At 46.0% G+C, this 17,536-nt stretch overlaps 2 protein-coding genes across 2 annotated transcripts in view; both read left to right on the top strand.

Moving 5' to 3' along the window:
- The window catches only part of LOC143775042 (histone H2A.V), a 30,383-nt gene that overhangs the window by 12,278 nt on the left and 569 nt on the right, over positions 1-17,536 (top strand). The window contains exons 2-4 of the mRNA XM_077262868.1: positions 14,242-14,319; positions 15,877-15,990; positions 16,301-16,430. Of these exons, the coding sequence (XP_077118983.1) occupies positions 14,242-14,319; positions 15,877-15,990; positions 16,301-16,430 (322 nt within the window). The remainder of the gene's footprint in view (positions 1-14,241; positions 14,320-15,876; positions 15,991-16,300; positions 16,431-17,536) is intronic.
- LOC143773363 (uncharacterized) lies at positions 6,680-8,298 on the top strand. Its single transcript, XM_077260839.1, has 2 exons — positions 6,680-6,955; positions 7,049-8,298. The coding sequence occupies exons 1-2, from the start codon at positions 6,774-6,776 to the stop codon at positions 8,049-8,051; spliced, it is 1,185 nt and encodes a 394-aa protein (XP_077116954.1). The 5' UTR covers positions 6,680-6,773; the 3' UTR covers positions 8,052-8,298.

Below are 17,536 nucleotides of genomic sequence, written 5' to 3'. Positions count from 1 at the left end.
AGTGGGCACCACATTGTACATTTCCTAACAATACTATACCATTAACCATTGGCCTGTATATTTAATGCTCCTCGTATTCATGCAGTCAGTCATGCCGAAATGTTTGTGTACTGCTTATGGATGCACATTAAAGTCATTTCCTTTTCTGCCTTTATCCAAAGTTGAGTGCCAAGTTTATGTTTATCACTGTACTGGTTGGGTACCTTCTTGTGCACCACTTTCAACGGTTGTGCCAGTTATTTCTAATAATTACGAGTTCATTGACACCAAACATGTCTAGGTTATTTTTTATCTAAGTGGTAAAAAAAAAAATTCCAAAACTTTGGTAAAAACCATTTTTTTTTACTAAGACCTGTAGCGTCTCCATTTTTCGTGATCTGGGGTTGGGTGAGGGCTTATTTTTTGCGCACCGAACTGACGTTTTTAATGATACCACTTTTGTGCAGATACGGTTATTGCATTTTAATGTAATGTTGCGGTGACTAAAAAAACCATAATTCTGGGGGTTTTCATTTTTTTCTCGCTACACCATATAGCGATCAGGTTAATCATTTTTTATTGATAGATCGAGCAATTCTGAACGTGGCGATACCAAATATGTGTAGGTTTGATTTTTTTATTTTATTTTGAATGGAGCGAAAGGGGGGCGATTTGAAGTTTTATAGTTTTTTCATATTTTTTAAAAAAAAATATTTTTTTTTACTTTTGCCGTGCTTCAATAGCCTCCATGGGAGGCTAGAAGCTGCTATAGCTCAATCGGCTCTGGTACATAGAGGTGATGCTCAGATCGCTCCTATGTAGCTGAATTACAGCACTGCCACAGGGTGGCGCTCACAGCAATCCGGTATCAACAACCATAGATGGCTTCAGGAGACCTGGTTGTCATGCCGACGCATTGCTAACCCCCGATCACATGACGGGGTCAGCGATGCGCGCATTTCTGGCCTGATGGCCGGAAGCGCTTGTTAAGTGCTGCTGTCAGAGTTTGACAGCGGCATTTAACTAGTTAATAGGTGTGGGTGGATCGCGATTCCGCCCGCGCCTATTGCGTGCACATGTCAGCTGTTCAAAACATCTGACATGTCTTGGCTCACCGCCCACATCAAAGCAGGGGTACTGCCATCGGACGTACTATTCCGTCAGAAGCTTGTGTGATCGGTGTACGGTTTATCAGAATACTACAGCAGCTTGTGTGATCGGTGTACGGTTTATCAGAATAATACATCAGAAGCTTGTGTGATTGGTGTACGGTTTATCAGAACATCAGCTTGTGTGATCGGTGTACGGTTTATCAGAATACTACATCACCTTGTATGCTCGGTGTACGGTTTATCAGATTAACACATCAGCTTCTGTGCTCGGTGTACGGTTTATCGGAATAACACATCAGCTTGTGTGATCGGTGTACGGTTTATCGGAATAACACATCAGCTTCTGTGATCGATGTACGGTTTATCAGAATAACAGCAGCTTGTGTGATCGGTGTACGGTTTATCAGAATAACAGCAGCTTGTGTGCTCGGTGTACGGTTTATCAGAATAATACATCAGCTTGTGTGCTCGGTGTACGGTTTATCAGAATAACACATCAGCTTCTGTGATCGGTGTACGGTTTATCAGAATAACATCAGCTTCTGTGATCGGTGTACGGTTTATCAGAATAACATCAGCTTGTGTGATCGGAGTACGGTTTATCAGAATTACATCAGCTTCGTTGATCGGTGTACGGTTTATCGGAATAACACATCAGCTTCTGTGCTCGGTGTACGGTTTATCGGAATAACACATCAGCTTGTGTGATCGGTGTACGGTTTATCGGAATAACACATCAGCTTCTGTGATTGGTGTACGGTTTATCGGAATAACACATCAGCTTGTGTGATCGGTGTACGGTTTATCAGAATAACAGCAGCTTGTGTGATCGGTGTACGGTTTATCAGAATAACAGCAGCTTGTGTGATCGGTGTACGGTTTATCAGAATAACACATCAGCTTGTGTGATCGGTGTACGGTTTATCAGAATAACAGCAGCTTGTGTGCTCGGTGTACGGTTTATCAGAATAATACATCAGCTTGTGTGCTCGGTGTACGGTTTATCAGGATAACATCAGCTTCTGTGATCGGTGTACGGTTTATCAGAATAACATCAGCTTGTGTGATCGGTGTACGGTTTATCAGAATAACACATCAGCTTCGTTGATCGGTGTACGGTTTATCAGAATAACACATCAGCTTCTGTGATCGGTGTACGGTTTATCAGAATAACATATCAGCTTGTGTGATCGGTGTACGGTTTATCAGAATAACATCAGCTTGTGTGATCGGTGTACGGTTTATCGGAATAACACATCAGCTTGTATGCTCGGTGTACGGTTTATCAGAATAACACATCAGCTTCTGTGATCGGTGTACGGTTTATCAGAATAACATATCAGCTTGTGTGATCGGTGTACGGTTTATCAGAATAACACATCAGCTTGTGTGATCGGTGTACGGTTTATCAGAATAACATCAGCTTGTGTGATCGGTGTACGGTTTATCAGAATAACACATCAGCTTCTGTGATCGGTGTACGGTTTATCGGAATAAAGGCCCCGTCTCACATAGCGAGATCGCTAGCGAGATCGCTGCTAAGTCACAAGTTTTGTGACGCAACAGCGACCTCAGTAGCGATCTCGCTATGTGTGACACGTACCAGCGATCAGGCCCCTGCTGCGAGATCGCTGGTCGTGTCGGAATGGCCTGGACCGTTTTTTGGTCGTTGAGGTCCCGCTGACATCGCTGAATCGGTGTGTGTGACACCGATCCAGTGATGTCTTCACTGGTAACCAGGGTAAACATCGGGTTACTAAGCGCAGGGCCGCGCTTAGTAACCCGATGTTTACCCTGGTTACCAAAAAAAAACAAACAGTACATACTCACCATCTGATGTCCGTCAGGTCCCTTGCCGTCTGCTTCCTGCTCTGACTGAGATCCGGCCGTACAGTGAGAGCACAGCACAGCAGTGACGTCACCGCTGCGCTCTGCTCTCACTGTACGGCGGCACTCAGTCAGAGCAGGAAGTAGACTGCAAGGGACCTGACGGAATTCAGATGGTGAGTATGTACTGTTTGGTTTTTTTGGTAACCAGAGTAAACATCGGGTTACTAAGCGCGGCCCTGCACTTAGTAACCCGATGTTTACCCTGGTTACCCGGGTGCTGCAGGGGGACTTCGGCATCGTTGAAGACAGTTTCAACGATGCCGAAGTCGTTCCCCTGATCGTTGGTCGCTGGAGAGAGCGGTCTGTGTGATAGCTCCCCAGCGACCACACAACGACTTACCAACGATCACGGCCAGGTCGTATCGCTGGTCGTGATCGTTGGTAAATCGCTATGTGAGACGGGGCCTTAATACATCAGCTTGTGTGATAGGTGTACGATTTATCAGAATAAGGCTGGGGTCACACATGCGAGTTTTACGTACGTAAGAGCGCAGAAACTACGTCCGTAAAACTCGCATTACATACGGCACAATTATTCTCAATGGGGCTGCTCCTATTAGCCGTATATTACGGTTCAGTATTATACGGCTTTCTACGGCCGTACAAAATCGCAGCATGCTGCGTTTGTCAGCGTACTGCGCAAATAATACGCCAATGAAAGTCTATGGGGGCGCGAAAAATACGGATTCCACACGGACCTGCAGTGTGACTTGCGAGAAATACGCAGCGCTGTTAGTGAAAAGTCGGTAATTCAATTGCCGGCTTTTCATTTCTCCTGCACAAACCCGACAGGATATGAGACATGGTTTTCATACAGTAAACCATCTCATATCCCCTTTTTTGTTGCATATTCCACACTACTAATGTTAGTAGTGTGTATGTGCAAAATTTCAGCGCTGTAGCTGCTGAAATAAAGGGTTAAATGGCGGAAAAAATTGGCGTGGGCTCCCGCGCAATTTTCTCCGCCAGAGTGGTAAAGCCAGTGACTGAGGGCCGATATTAATAGCCAGGAGAGGGTCCATGGTTATTGGCCCCCCCGTGGCTAAAAACATCTGCCCCCAGCCACCCCAGAAAAGGCACATCTGGAAGATGCGCCAATTCTGGCACTTGGCCACTCTCTTCCCACTCCCTGTAGCGGTGGGATATGGGGTAATGAAGGGTTAATGCCACCTTGCTATTGTAAGGTGACATTAAGCCAGATTAATAATGGAGAGGCGTCAATTATGACACCTATCCATTATTAATCCAATTGTAGGAAAGGGTTAAAAAACACACACACACATGATTACAAAGTAGTTTAATGAAATAAACACAGCGGTTGTTGTAATAATTTATTGTTCTCCCATTCCATTTCCAGGACCTCGCTTGGCAACATAATAAACGCACAAGATACATACCTTCTGATGTACTGTCAGGTCCAACGATGTAATCCATCTGAAGGGGTTAACTAATATTACAGGCAGGAGCCCTGCAAATGCAGCTGTGCTCCGTGCTTGTAATCCCCGGGGAATGAATGAAATGTAGGTCATTGACCTACATTTCCTTCAGTCGCGGTGATGCGCCCCTGCTGGATGTTCTCATGAACTGCAGCCTGGGAACTTTTTCCCACGCTCCAGGTCATATGAGGACATCCACCAGGGGGCGCATCACCGCGACTGAAGGAAATGTAGGTCAATGACCTACATTTCATTAATTCCCCGGGGATTACAAGCACGGAGCACAGCTGCATTTGCAGGGCTCCTGCCTGTAATATTAGTTAACCCCTTCAGATGGATTACTTCGTGGGACGAGATCTGACAGCAGAAGGTATGTATCTTGTGCGTTTATTATGTTGCCAAGCGAGGTCCTGGAAATGGAATGGGAGAACAATAAATTATTACAACAACCGCTGTGTTTATTTCATTAAACTACTTTGTAATCATGTGTGTGTGTGTTTTTTAACCCTTTCAAACAATTGGATTAATAATGGATAGGTGTCATAATTGACGCCTCTCCATTATTAATCTGGCTTAATGTCACCTTACAATAGCAAGGTGACATTAACCCTTCATTACCCCATATCCCACTGCTACAGGGAGTGGGAAGAGAGTGGCCAAGTGCCAGAATTGGCGCATCTTACAGATGTGCCTTTTCTGGGGTGGCTGGGGGCAGATGTTTTTAGCTACGGGGGGGCCAATAACCATGGACCCTCTCCTGGCTATTAATATCTGCCCTCAGTCACTGGCTTTACCACTCTGGCGGAGAAAATTGCGCGGGAGCCCACGCCAATTTTTTCCGCCATTTAACCCTTTATTTCAGCAGCTACAGCGCTGAAATTTTGCACATACACACTACTAACATTAGTAGTGTGGAATATGCAACAAAAAAGGGGATATGAGATGGTTTACTGTATGTAATCATGTCTCATATCCTGTCGGGTTTGTGCAGGAGAAATGAAAAGCCGGCAATTGAATTAGCGGCTGTTCACAGATATCGCGCTGAATGAAATCTAAATACAGAATATATATATATGTGTCTCAATGACATATATATATATATATATACTGTATATATGTTTTCCCTAACATTTGAGCACATAAATCCATTAGATGTCGGTTTTGCAAGCCTGCGCGAAAATCTCGCAGTACGGATGCCATATGGATTACATACGGAGGATGCCATGCGCAAAATACGCTGAAACACCCTGACTACGGATCAATATTTTGGGGACATTTCTCCGTATTACGGCCGTAGTACGGACGTATAATACGTGGCGTATTTTCTTACGCCATGTGTGACCCCAGCCTTACACATCATGCAGGAGGAAGTGCTCGTCCTGAAGTCACTTTACTGAAACAATAAGGCTGGGGTCACACATGCGTGTTTTACGGACGTAAGAGCGCAGAAACTACGTCCGTAAAACTCGCATTACATACGGCACAATGATTCTCAATGGGTCTAGTCCTATCAGGCGTATATTACGGATCCGTAATATACGGCATTGTACGGGCGTAGAAAATCGCAGCATGCTGCGTTTGTCAGCGTATCGCGCAAAAAATACGCCAATGAAAGTCTATGGGAGAGCGTATAATACGGAATGCTTACGGACCATGCGTGTGCCTTGCGAGAAATACGCAACTTACTGGCAGATGTCCTGAAACGTCCAAAGGCCTCAATCAGGCAGGTGAGACATGCTAATTAGCTGAAAAAGCCAGACAGTGAACCCGGAAGTCTGCTGCACGCCTCCACGGAGTGATATTCAGCATGGCCAACATTGTGAACGCGGACATGCTTATCATTTTGGTACAAGAGAGGCCTGTCATCTGGGACCAAAGAGACCCAAATTATGCCAACAGGGCACTAAAAGAGGCAGCATGGAGGAGCGTTTGTGTGGCCCTCTTCCCACATTATGACCAGCAGCCACGTGCGGCACAGCGACAGATAAGTAAGTACACCCATGTTTGAAATGTAATTTTATTGGGAATCATCAGGCGCTTACTACTTTGATTTTCTCATCAAGAATGGCAGAAATCTTCATGAAGGAAATAGAAAGCCCACTAGTAGATACATGGTGTTGTACATGATAACCGGTTTTCATTAATAATTACAATCGGTGGCCCTTTTACTACACAGCGTTTCCCATTATTTGTCCTTTCTGTGATGGAGGTTATTGGACTCTGGCCTTGTGGCCTTGCTTGCTTTTTTTTTTAATTTTATATTAAATGTGCTCCCCAAATGCCTATTTGGATGCTCCACTTAAATGTGTCTAGTCAGTTACACCTTTTGTGAGCTCTCTGCTTAATGGGCTAATGAATGTGTGTATTTTTTGTGGTTTCAGTGGGTGATGTTACAACAAGGTGGCGGAGTATCCGCGATCAGTACAGGAGGGAGAGGCAGCAGCGGGAGAGAAGTGGAGCCGGGGCACCTCCCAAAAAAAAGAAATACATCTATTTTGACCGGCTCAACTTTCTGAATCCCAGCATGGACCTCAGGCCGTAAGTAACCACCTCAATTAATTTTTTTAATATCTTTTTTAGTGTAATTTTTTTGGGGCAAAATTTTGTACCTAAAACATTGTTCTTTTTCAGAACTCAGTCTAACCTCACTGACAGGGAGACAGGGTCTGACTCGGAACTGGTCATTGACCCAGTTGGTGAAGGTGAAGAGGTGGCTGGTCCATCTGCTGCTCCCTCTGGCTCCATCCCTCCTGGATCCCTCTCATCTGGTCAGGCAGCTCCATCTGCATCCATACCACACCAAGAGGACCCACAGTTTGCCTCTTCCGCCGCAGCATCATCAGCAGCACCACCACCTAGCCAGGATGACCCTGGAAATAGCAGCAGCCCGACTGTTGCCCTGGATCCATCCCCACAGGCTGCAGTAAGACCACAGCGTGCACGCCGCAGAAGACAGCTGATCCAAAGCCGCCAAAACGTGGATGCTGGGGTCATGAGCTATTTGGCACGTGTCCGAGACGATGATGGGGAGGAGGGTTTTACCAGGAGCCTTGCCCAGTACTTAAGGTCCATAGAGCGGGAGTTAAGGCTTCGTGTGAGAGGCTGTTTTCAGATCCTTGTGGACGCATGCACCCCCCCAAATAACCCATACAATCTCATGCTGATGATTGAACAGTGGCAGATGTCACCTGAAAATGTTCTGCGGCCTCAGAGATTACAAGGCCTGGCAGCTCCACAAGGATCTGAAGCACCCCCTCCACGTCAGCCAACACCTCAGCCCCAACCCACAACAAACACACAATGGCCACCTCAGCAACATATGGCGGGATATCATCAAACATCCCAATATGGCCACTTGTCCACACCCAGTGCTGGAGGCTGGTCCCAACCTGGGTATGGACAATATGGTCATTTTGGTTTGGGTTATGATTCCCGGCCATATGGTCATCCCCAGCAGGGGTATCTCCAAAATCCACGCCCCACTCTTCCAAGTTCCCAGCATCATAGCTGGGCTAATGTCCCTCAGGCCACTACAACATCTGCACAGGGTGCTGGACAATTGGGCCTACAAGTGCCACCTGATGCAGACACTGAGCAAGCTACTTCTCCTGCACCAACCTACCAGGACTTGTAATTTTTTTGTTTTTTGTTTTTTTGTTTTTTTATGTTTCTTTAAACTTTTTTTTAAATTTTTTGTTAATATGATTTTTAGACACAACTTTCATTTGTATTGTCCCTACAGAGCATTGTTTATTGTGGATGTAGTACCAAGTTTTGGATGACAACAAAAATAGGCCTTTCTTAGGCTAAAAAAAAGGTTAGGACAAAATAATAACCTAGACATTTCAAAAAGTTATACAGTAAAACGTTTGATTATTACCAATCACCGTCTGGATGCGCTGTATTCATTCTTCAATCACACACACATGATATGCTGATAACCATATGTGAAAAAATAAATTACAACACACAGAGTTTTAAACTTGGTTAACACATACTTTATAGAGCTAATTAATTACACATGCAAAAAGGAATAGTCTTGCCAGGGAGTAGCACCTTCAGGAGTCAAAAAATAATTTGTAAAGATATCACGAACTTTAAGACCAGAAAGTGGACGACGCGGAGGAGGGACATATGGGGTAGGCCTACTAACATTGTTCATGAGGTTATCTTCAAAATTTGGCGAGGAACAATCATGTATTCTTGTGAAATTATGTAGAATTACACAGGCTTTTATCACTTCGTTGATTGAAGACTCACTCAGCTGGATGGCAGACTGAAGAACACGCCATTTGGCAACAAGAATCCCAAAGGCGCACTCAACCAGTCTCCGTGCCCTGGCAAGTCTCAAATTAAACACCCTCCGCCGGTGGTCAAGGTTGCGCCTGGGGTAAGGCCTCATGACGTGCCTCGACAGTTGGAAGGCCTCATCTCCAACCAAAACAAAAGGCACTGCTTCCGCATTTGAGCCTGGGAGTTGTTGTGGTGGTGGGAGGTTCAACTGGTTGTCACGTAGCCGCCGACCCATTATGGACGAATTGAAGACCCTAGAGTCTCCAGTTCGCCCATAGGCCCCAATGTCTACAATTATAAACCTGTAGTTACTGTCAGCAACTGCTAACAGAACTACAGAGAAAAACTGCTTGTAATTGTAGAATTGGGAACCAGAGTTCGGCGGCTTACGCACCCTGATATGTTTCCCATCCACAGCTCCAATGCAATTAGGGAAGTCACAATTATTTCTGAAACCTGTGGCGATTTGAATCCAATCGTCCTGTTTTGGCTCAGGCAACACAGCTTCATGTAGTTTCTGCCAGATTTGGGAACAGGTTGTCCTAACAATGCCTGAAATGGTCGACCGCCCAATCAGAAACTCCAGGTGTAGACCCGCATAGGACAAGCCTGTGGCCAGGAAGCTGCAATACAACAAAAAGGGGAAAAAAAAAACATGAGGACGACGAAAAAAGGAATAAGCACAAGTGTATATTTCATTTACTATTCAATTATTTACAGTATAAAAAGTTTCAATAGAAAATCTAAATCGACTTGAAGCTTGACAACATTCTTTTATATGTGCTTGTGGCTTCATGTCCAAGTGAAGTTAATGAAACCTAGTAGGACACCACACATTTTGAACCCCCAAAAATACCAAAAACCGTATTTGCAAATGTGGAATACCTACCGTAAGGTTAGGAGCAGACGCTCCTCAGCAGAGATGGCTTTTCTCATCCAGGTGTCCTGAAAGGTGAGGCCAGGACGTAAGATCTCCAACAACATGTCAAAAGTCCGGATGGACATACGAGTATACTGGTAAAACTTGTCTGGATGTGCCCTCAAAGCTGAATATAGTCTCGGGAAATGGCCTTTACTCTGGCGTTGGGACAATATAGGATGTACCCACAATCTTTGTCTCCTCCTTCGCGGATCCACATTGACCTGATATGGCTGGCCAAAGCGACGAGACAACACCCAGTGAAGCAACACCCGCTGAGTTGTGCTTAAATACACAGGGTCAGACATGTTTGTAATCTCAAAGCAACACAGCCAAAATATGCTAGAGAACATATAGGGCAGATGGGAGGGCTACACCTGTTGTAGAGGGCTTAAATAGTGTGGTTAATGATGGTTTAAATGATTTGCAGGCCTGAAAACCGTTAAATGTCCATTTTGTCATGGTGCGTGATAAATACGCCATACGGATCACATACGGATTACACACGCACAAGCACATGCGCAAAATACGCGACCACACCTAAGCAACGCAGTAACTACGGAAGTCGATTACGGAGACATTTTGGCGTATTGAACGCGTAGTACAGACGTATAATACGTGGCGTATTGTCTTACGCCATGTGTGACCCCAGCCTAAAACTAAACTTTTGTTTTCACTGCCCTCACACATTACACCGGGGGTGGGGAACATTTTTTTTCTGCCAAGGGCCATTTGGATATTTATTTGCTAACTCCACTCACAATCTTTCATTGCACGCTTCAGCACTCAGTAGTGAACACTGCGTGTGCATTCTCACAGAGCAAGAAGAAATTAAAGGGCCATAGGCCATTAAAATACAGCTACCTGCCCTGGGAATCCGCCCTAAGGCCACATAAAAGGTCATCGAGGGCCGTAAGCAGCCCTAGGGCCTGAGGTTCCTCATCCCTGCATTAGAGCAAAGCAGGTCCGATATTTTCCCTGACAGATAAGCGGCTACCTGAGGTGTCAGGCCGTTCGCTCTCCCATTGAAAACATACAAGCTCTGTTTAAGTCTGTATAAACGTCATTATATATGACAGGTGCTGCAAAGTCAAAATAAAGCTTTGATTTCCATAGCTCCAACATAAGCTGTGCTTTCACAGCTGTTGATAGGCTCAATAGTAAGTCTAAGTACCTTCACTCTCTCAGAGCTGTGAACATCGACTTAGGCTACTTTCACACTAGCGTCGGGCCAAGGTCACCGACGCTAGCGTTGTCTCCGCCGCACAACGGGGGCAGCGGATGCATTTTTCCAGCGCATCCGCTGCCCCATTGTGAGGTGCGGGGAGGTGGGGGCGGAGTTCCGGCCGCACATGTTACATGTAACGTTTTTTTGCTCCCGGCGGACCGCCACAACACGGCGCAACCGTCTCACGACGGTTGCGACGTGTGGCAATCCGTCGCTAATGTTAGTCAATGGAGAAAAAACGCATCCTGCAAGCACTTTTGCAGGATGCGTTTTTTCTGCAAAACGACGCATTGTGACGGATTGCAGTTAACGCTAGTGTGAAAGTAGCCTTACTGATGAGCCCATAGACGGCTGATGCAAAAGCCGCAGACTTCAGAGCAGTTTATTGACTGATTGGTGGGGGGAGGGGAGGCGGGTCACTGGACCCAGACGCTCTGCAGCATTGTGCAACTCCTTTCATATATAAATAGTGACAGATAAACTTTAAACCAAGCTTGCATGTTTATCCAGGGCTGCCGGGAGGAAACACTAGTGACCCAACACACATCTATTGAAGATGTATCGGCAGCACCTTAAGTAGCAAGTTGTCCCCGCTGGGCTACAATCTCACCAAGTGCAGGGTTAGGGTACTGTCACACAGTGCAATTTTGATCGCTACGACGGCACGATTCGTGACGTTCTAGCGATATCGTTACGATATCGCTGTGTCTGACACGCTACTGCGATCAGACATCACGCTGAGAATCGTACGTCGTAGCAGATCGTTTGGAACTTTCTTTCGTCGCTTGATCACCCGCTGACATCGCTGGATCGTTGTGTGTGACAGCGATCCAGCGATGTGTTCGCTTGTAACCAGGGTAAACATCGGGTAACTAAGCGCAGGGCCGCGCATAGTAACCCGATGTTTACCCTGGTTACCAGCGTAAACGTTAAAAAAACGTTAGGCTACTTTCACACTTGCGTCTTATGGCGTACGTCGCAATGCGTCGTTTTGCAGAAAAACGCATCCTGCAAAGTTGCCCGCAGGATGCGTTTTTTCTCCATAGACTTGCATTAGCGATGGATTGCCACACGTCGCATCCGTCGTGCAACGGATGCGTGCGTCGCGTCCGCCATTTTCGACCACGGATGCCGATACTCCGCCCCCTCCTCCCCAGACTGCAGAATGGGGCAGTGGATGCATTGTAAAACTGCATTCGCTGCCCACGTCTTGCAGTTATTCCACAGCGTCTGTCGGCCCGACGCATTGCGACGGGCCCGTACCGACAGATCAGTGTGAAAGTAGCCTTACCTGTGGACAACAATGATGACCCTGTCTACATGGTGAGCAGCAAATCATGTGCGAGCTAGATCTCCGGGTCTTCACTTGGGAGCGGTGAGAACATTATGCAATCGATGTGCCTTTATGGTTCAATCTATTTTTATTGAAGTTACAATTAACAATTGATGTTTCAGCATACATCAGAATCAAATTCAGGTTGCACAATGGGCACAATCAACAAAGTTTAAGTATATTAACCAGCATATACTTATTTGGAAAGGGATCGTATAGTGCAACAATTAGTATTGAAACGTTGTATCATGGTATGTGAATAAATTGTTGTATTCAAATGACGAGACACGAAAGGGAAGGAACGGGGTCGATGTGACTTTAAAAAGGGAGCTTGTCGCCAGTGTTATGCTGCTCAAACCACGGGCAGCATGAATCACAGAGCCTGACTGCTCTAGTGCAGCCAGGTATGGTTCTCTGAAATGTGGAGTTTCAAAGAAAACATACTTAAGATCCAGCCAGGAACCATAGCCAGAGACAAGACTAGGCCGGCTGCTCCGATGCCGCTCTAGGCGATTGACATGACTCTGTTAGCAAAAAACTGATGTGTGAATGGGGCCTATCAGTCGCAATCCGTCGACTTTTGAAAAAAACGGATCTGGCAACTGATGCCGCCGGATCTGTTTTTTTCTCAGACTTGTATTAGCGACAGATGGCCTCACGTTCCATCTGACGTTCGCTGGATCCGTTGAAAATTGTTTGTTCGGCGGCCGGAGACAACGGACAAAGTAACATTTTTTTGTGTACGTCGAAAAAACGGACAGCGACTAATTTGCTCGAATGGGCAGCTTATGGGCGCCGGATTCCGTTATTTGACGGATTCAGTTTTTTTAAACTGAGCATGCTCTGATTTTTTTTTAGGATCCAATTAGCCTGATCTGCTAGTCGGATCTGGCGAAAAAACAAATCCATTGCATCAGTTTTTCACAATCTGCGACGGATCCGTCAAGCCAACGGATTGTGAGGGGCTTATAGAGACCGACCTATCAATCAGGTGCAATTGATCTAAGACTAACATCCTCCATAATCCAAACCTCCCAATTCGGTCTCCAAGACTTCTCTAGTGCTGCGCCAGTGTTTTGGAATTCACTACCCCAAACAATCTGACTAATATCTAACCCCCATGTTTTTAAGTATGCTTTAAAATTAAAGCTTTAGACAGACCTATCGCCTCAACTCGCTAATCTAACTCTCCCGTTACCTCTTTCTGTTAATCAGAATCTGCTCCCTTCTATTCATCTGTCTCTACATCATCCATGCCCTCAATAGCTCACGGTAACTGACAGATACTGGCTGATGTCTGGATCATGCAGTTTTATAGGAAATCCCTCATTATAGTGATGGTTGGACCAGACATAACAGCACCTTCTACCTGTTGTGTCCCCCCTATTTCATTATGGATTGCAAGCTTGTGAGCAGGACCCTCACTCCTGTAACCGGTGAACTACAGTATGTGTTACTCCATAATGTCTTTATTGTCTGTACATGTCTATTCTTAATTTTATGTAAGCGCCAACATATTCCGCAGCACTTTACAATTATTATGTGTGAGCCCTAGCAGTGCTGGGAGAAGCCAGCCGGGGGTGGCATCATATAGACTTGTCTCCGGCTATGGTCCCTTGCCAAATTTTTAAAGTATTATGTCTCTGAAACATCAGAGAGTTTCTTAAAATAATATACCTGGCTGCAATCATTCAGTCAAGCTCCAATTGTTTGGGCAGCATGAAGCTGGTGACAGGTTCCTTTTAATTCTCACCTATGATGGGGGAATGGATTGTGGCAAGTGACCCGTGCCCTAAGTCCAGTATGGTTAGATTTAATCTTTTTTTTCCCTAGGAAAACATTAAAAGGTTGCAGTTTTGCTGAGGTGTTGTGCAGTCTCAGCCTAATGCAGCATTTAGCCTTGGTTTAGACGTGTGTGCAAACAATACACATGCAATAATAAAGGATTTTCCAGAATAAATGACACTTGTGCAGAAGCTCATCCTCATTGAAGTTTTACATGCAGGAGGACAGTAATATTTGTTTGTAACTCTCATTGTCTTTTCATACAGGCTGGTGGTAAAGCGGGGAAGGATAGTGGGAAGGCTAAGGCCAAGGCAGTGTCTCGCTCACAGAGAGCAGGACTGCAGGTAAGATCTTTTTTGCCTGACATTGTTACATTTTGGCACCATCAGGTAGCTAATAGATGTCATAGTAAGCACCTTTAATGCCGAGGTCACACTAGCGTGTAACAGAGCCGAATGCCATCTGATGATTTATCAGATAGCACTCTGTCCAATATTATACTATAGGGCAGATCAGAGCAGAGATTGTTCTCTCATGCCAAATCGGGATGAGAAAATAATCACAGCATGCTGCGCTTGGTGACGAGACCCCGCTCACTCGCATTCATACAAGTCTATGGGTGCATGTGATGTCATCCCAGTGCAGTTCCATATACGCCAAGTCAGGCCATGGAGCAGACGGAGAAATGACTCAGTCTCCTCCGCACCTGTGCTGCGATTCTCTGATGCGAGAAGATCGGAGCACAGTTCACGGGCAGAGATGGAGCCGAGGGTCATTCACATATCGCATCCGATGTTATACGCCAGTGTGACTCCAGCCTAATACAAACAAAGGTCCCTCAATTTAAAGAAAACCTGTCGGAAATTTTTTTTTTTTTCACATTTGCTGTATAGAAACTTGTGCCCCAATAAAATTAAAAATATTGTGCATTTTTTGTGTTATTCAAGAGAAATCTAGTTTACACTCCGTAGGCAAATCAGGCTGAAAGTGCACTGGGGGCGTGTCAATGCACTTGGGACTAAATCCAGGTGCATTGACCCCCCCCCCCCCCCCAAAGAACTACCAGACTGATTTGCATATGGCTTCTGCGCTAAACTGCTCTGGAATGCACTAGTGAATCAATTCTTCATAAGAGAGTTTGTATTGCGGGACGAATGCCCACACACATGCTCCTACTTCTATACATCTATCTTTTATATGAATCCTAAACACACACATGTAAGGCTACGTTCACATTTGCGTTGTGCGCCGCAGCGTCGGCGCCGCAGCGCACAACGCAAACAAAAACGCGGCAAAACGCACGCTAAAACGCTGCGTTTTGCGCCGCATGCGTCGTTTTTGCCCGCAAGTTGGACGCAAAAAAAATGCAACTTGAAGCGTTTCTTGCGTCCAACGCTTGCGGCCATGCGGCGCAAAACGCAGCACAACGCATGTCCATGCGCCCCCATGTTAAGTATAGGGGCGCATGACGCATGCGGCGCCGCTGCGGCGCCCGACGCTGCGGCGCTGACCGCAAATGTGAACGTAGCCTAATGGAGCAGGTACACCTCTTATCACTCACGGTGAATCTTGGCTTAAAATATAGGATGAAACGTCCTAATATCAAGTGCAAATGCGGCCTACAGCGGATATACCAGGGGTACCATCATACTGGGCCTGTAATGGGTGCGGCACTGTGTAAGTTCATAGCTTTTGGGAACGTTGATATCATTTGAGTAGGTGGGATACTCGGCTTAGACACATTGGGAGACCCCTTTCTTTGCTGCTGTATCAGAGGGCAACTTAGTTTGAGGAAGAAGAGGAGGAGCTTGGGGATATATTGTTTTTATGTACTGTAAATAGCTGTGTACCTGCTGCCAGTCCTCAAAACCTGTGTTCTATAACGGTTTACTTGTTGTTAGTTTCCAGTGGGCCGTATCCACAGACACTTGAAGACACGCACTACAAGTCACGGAAGAGTTGGTGCTACAGCAGCAGTGTACAGTGCTGCCATCCTGGAATACCTTACTGCGGAGGTATGTGCCCCATATACACAAGATACTAGAGAACAGCAAAGAGATCCACAGGACCATGGCCGCCGAACCAGTGCACTCCAGCTCTAGTCCCCCATGGTGTCGCAGGCAGTAAACAGAAATGACACTGAGGATGTCTCAGGGAGGATGTTGGCATGGGGCAATAGACTACCAACATGTTACTGGAGCAGGGTCCTGGGAATCATTTTTCTCTAGGAATTTCCAATGCTTGATTATAGAAAACCAGTTTAATAGTCTCAAAACACAGGTGATCCTTTAACTACAGAGTAACTCTGTCCTATTTTATGAGCAGGTGTTGGAGTTAGCAGGAAACGCCTCTAAAGATTTGAAGGTGAAGCGTATCACTCCTCGTCACTTGCAGCTAGCCATTCGTGGTGATGAAGAGTTGGACTCCCTCATCAAGGCCACAATTGCAGGAGGAGGTATATTTAGATTTGCTTACTGCTAAAAAGTGTAGCATCCTAAGTTTTACACACTTAGGCTGGAGCCAACACTACCGTACAATACAGCCCAGTGTTCCTCTATGGGGCAGCTCACATCTGCGATTATTTTCTCATGCCGAATAGGCATGTGAGAACAATCACAGCATGCTGCGATTGGCACCGAGACTCGCACCCAAATAAGTCTATGGGTGCGAGTGACATAGCGCACATCACTCGGATATCATCTGACTGCGGTGCGATATACGTCAACACTGACAGCGGAGATGGAGAAATTACTTTCGTCACCTCCTCCACAGCTGTGCTCCGATCGGCTCTGTGTAAGAGGATCAGAGCACAGTAGCATGACACTCAGCAGAGCAGGAGCCGAGGGTCATTAGCATATCGCATCCCATGCTCTCCCATCAGATGCCATACGCTAGTGTGACCCCGGCCTAAGAGTAAGGCCGGAGTCACACTACAGCGAGATACGGCTGAGTCTCGCAGGTTAAAACCAAGCTCTGGCACCGGCACTCCGGAGCCGAGCGTGCGGCTTCATGTATTGCTGTGCGGCCGCACGCTCCGCTCTGGAGTGCCGGTGCCAGAGCTTGGTTTTAACCTGCGAGGCTCGGCCGTATCTCGCTGTAGTGTGATCCCGGCCTAAGGCTGCAGTCACACAGCCTTGTGTGTCAGACTCACTGCGGGTCTCCTGATCCAAGCTCAACAGTCTAATATGCACATATGAGGCTATCAGGTTCAGGTCAGGAGACCCACGGCCAGTGCCTGGACCACCGCGCACAGATGTGCGAATCTGGCATAAAACACAAAGCAAATCAGATTATCATTGTCCTATTTCGTATGTGCATGTAGCATGTAAACACATGTTCATACAGGCCACTTAACAGAAAAAAAACAGACAGAAACATAATAAAATACCCAACAATAAATATCAGTGCACAAAAATAATATACGGTATTTAGTTAACATGCTTTTTGATTAAAAAAATGTGAAAGCCATCCCGCCTCGTCACGGCAACCGACCGTCCCAATTATGGTTGCTGTCCCAAGGCGGGATGGCTTTCACATTTTTTTTAATCAAAAAGCATGTTA

Source organism: Ranitomeya variabilis, chromosome 5, assembly GCF_051348905.1.
Source record: "Ranitomeya variabilis isolate aRanVar5 chromosome 5, aRanVar5.hap1, whole genome shotgun sequence".
NCBI lineage: Eukaryota > Metazoa > Chordata > Amphibia > Anura > Dendrobatidae > Ranitomeya > Ranitomeya variabilis.
This window is presented reverse-complemented; position numbering and strand designations above follow the sequence as displayed.

Coding starts and splice junctions, on each gene's coding strand:
- LOC143773363 (XM_077260839.1), top strand. CDS start 6,774: ATGTGTGTATTTTTTGTGGTTTCAGTGGGTGATGTTACAACAAGGTGG. Junction 6,956..7,048: donor CCCAGCATGGACCTCAGGCC/GTAAGTAACCAC, acceptor GTTCTTTTTCAG/AACTCAGTCTAACCTCACTG.